General features: G+C 39.1%; 1 protein-coding gene across 1 annotated transcript; it reads left to right on the top strand.

Annotated features, from left to right (window-relative positions):
• LOC123702649 lies at nt 1–1,231 on the top strand. Its single transcript, XM_045650411.1, has 2 exons — nt 1–544; nt 948–1,231. Exons 1-2 carry the CDS (start codon nt 1–3, stop codon nt 1,229–1,231), a joined length of 828 nt encoding a protein of 275 aa, XP_045506367.1.

Raw genomic sequence — 1,231 nt, forward strand, 5'->3', positions numbered from 1 at the left:
ATGGTTGGCAAAAATGTGATGGTTATCTGTGTGCTTGTGCTATACAATACAATAGTTCTCGCTTCGATTGAAGACACCGATGCGAACAACGTCACACAGAACGACGTTGTGAAAAACTTCTCAAGTGCTGACCGTACAGGACGATCTCTTCACAAGGAATGCAACAGCAGTCTCAGTGCTAAATGTGTTAAAATCCACGTCCTATCCTTTTTAGAGGACTTGAGCTCTCGCGATGAGCTTCCTCTGCTACCAGGACTGAGCATCGTCAAGGAAATGAAAGCGAACATTTCTACACCAGAAGAAATAGCTGCGGAATTGTCCAGACAGTTCCCTGGAAAGCCAGATGAGAAGCTCAATAGGTTCCTATTGTACCGCTTGCAGAACTACTTGGACAGTCATTCATTGAGGTATAGGCTGTTGGATCCAAAGACTTCGGACGATGCTCTTAAGATGGCAAATGACGAAACGGAGACTGGAAGAAGGAGGCGAGTTAAGGGAGGTGGTGGTGGAGGCGCTTTAATGGCTGCAGCGTTGATGATGAAAGGTATGCATTAAAAGATCTTAACTTTGTATCAAGGCATTAGTAATATGCTCATTGCTCATAGACCATCAATTAGATATAAATCGTAATATTAAAATGCAATTATCTAGAAACCGAGTTAACTTTCATTTAACCAGGTTACAATTATTTATACGTGTCTGTTTTCAATTTTATTAAACTTTTGCTTTCTACATATAAAATGATAATAATAAGAAAAGTTCCGTCCTCATCATTCATCAATAAACTTCATAATTTATTTTAAAATTATAAAAAATTCTCTACAACCAATTGAACATGCAAAAAATATAATGTTGTGATGTGAATGTAGAGTTATTCTGATTTATTTATTTCGTGTAACATTAAGCAGTCTTCTTTACGAATACTAAAACATTTTTTTTTATTCCAGGAACTCTCGCAGCAGCAGCCCTTGGAGCGTTAGCATTATTAGCCGGTAAAGCATTGATGACAGCCCTAATGTCCCTCCTTCTATCTGCTCTCGTCGGGCTCAAGGGTAGTGGCGGGAAATCCACAACATACGAAATAATAACCAAGCCCGAGGTATCACATCATCATTCACACAGCCATGAAGAACATCATGAACATGAACATGGTCACCATGGAGGGTATAGAAGAGCATACGATAATAATAATAATTACAATAGCTACATGCCTTATGACGCGACGGCATAG

Source organism: Colias croceus, chromosome 24 (assembly GCF_905220415.1).
Source record: "Colias croceus chromosome 24, ilColCroc2.1".
Lineage (NCBI taxonomy): Eukaryota > Metazoa > Arthropoda > Insecta > Lepidoptera > Pieridae > Colias > Colias croceus.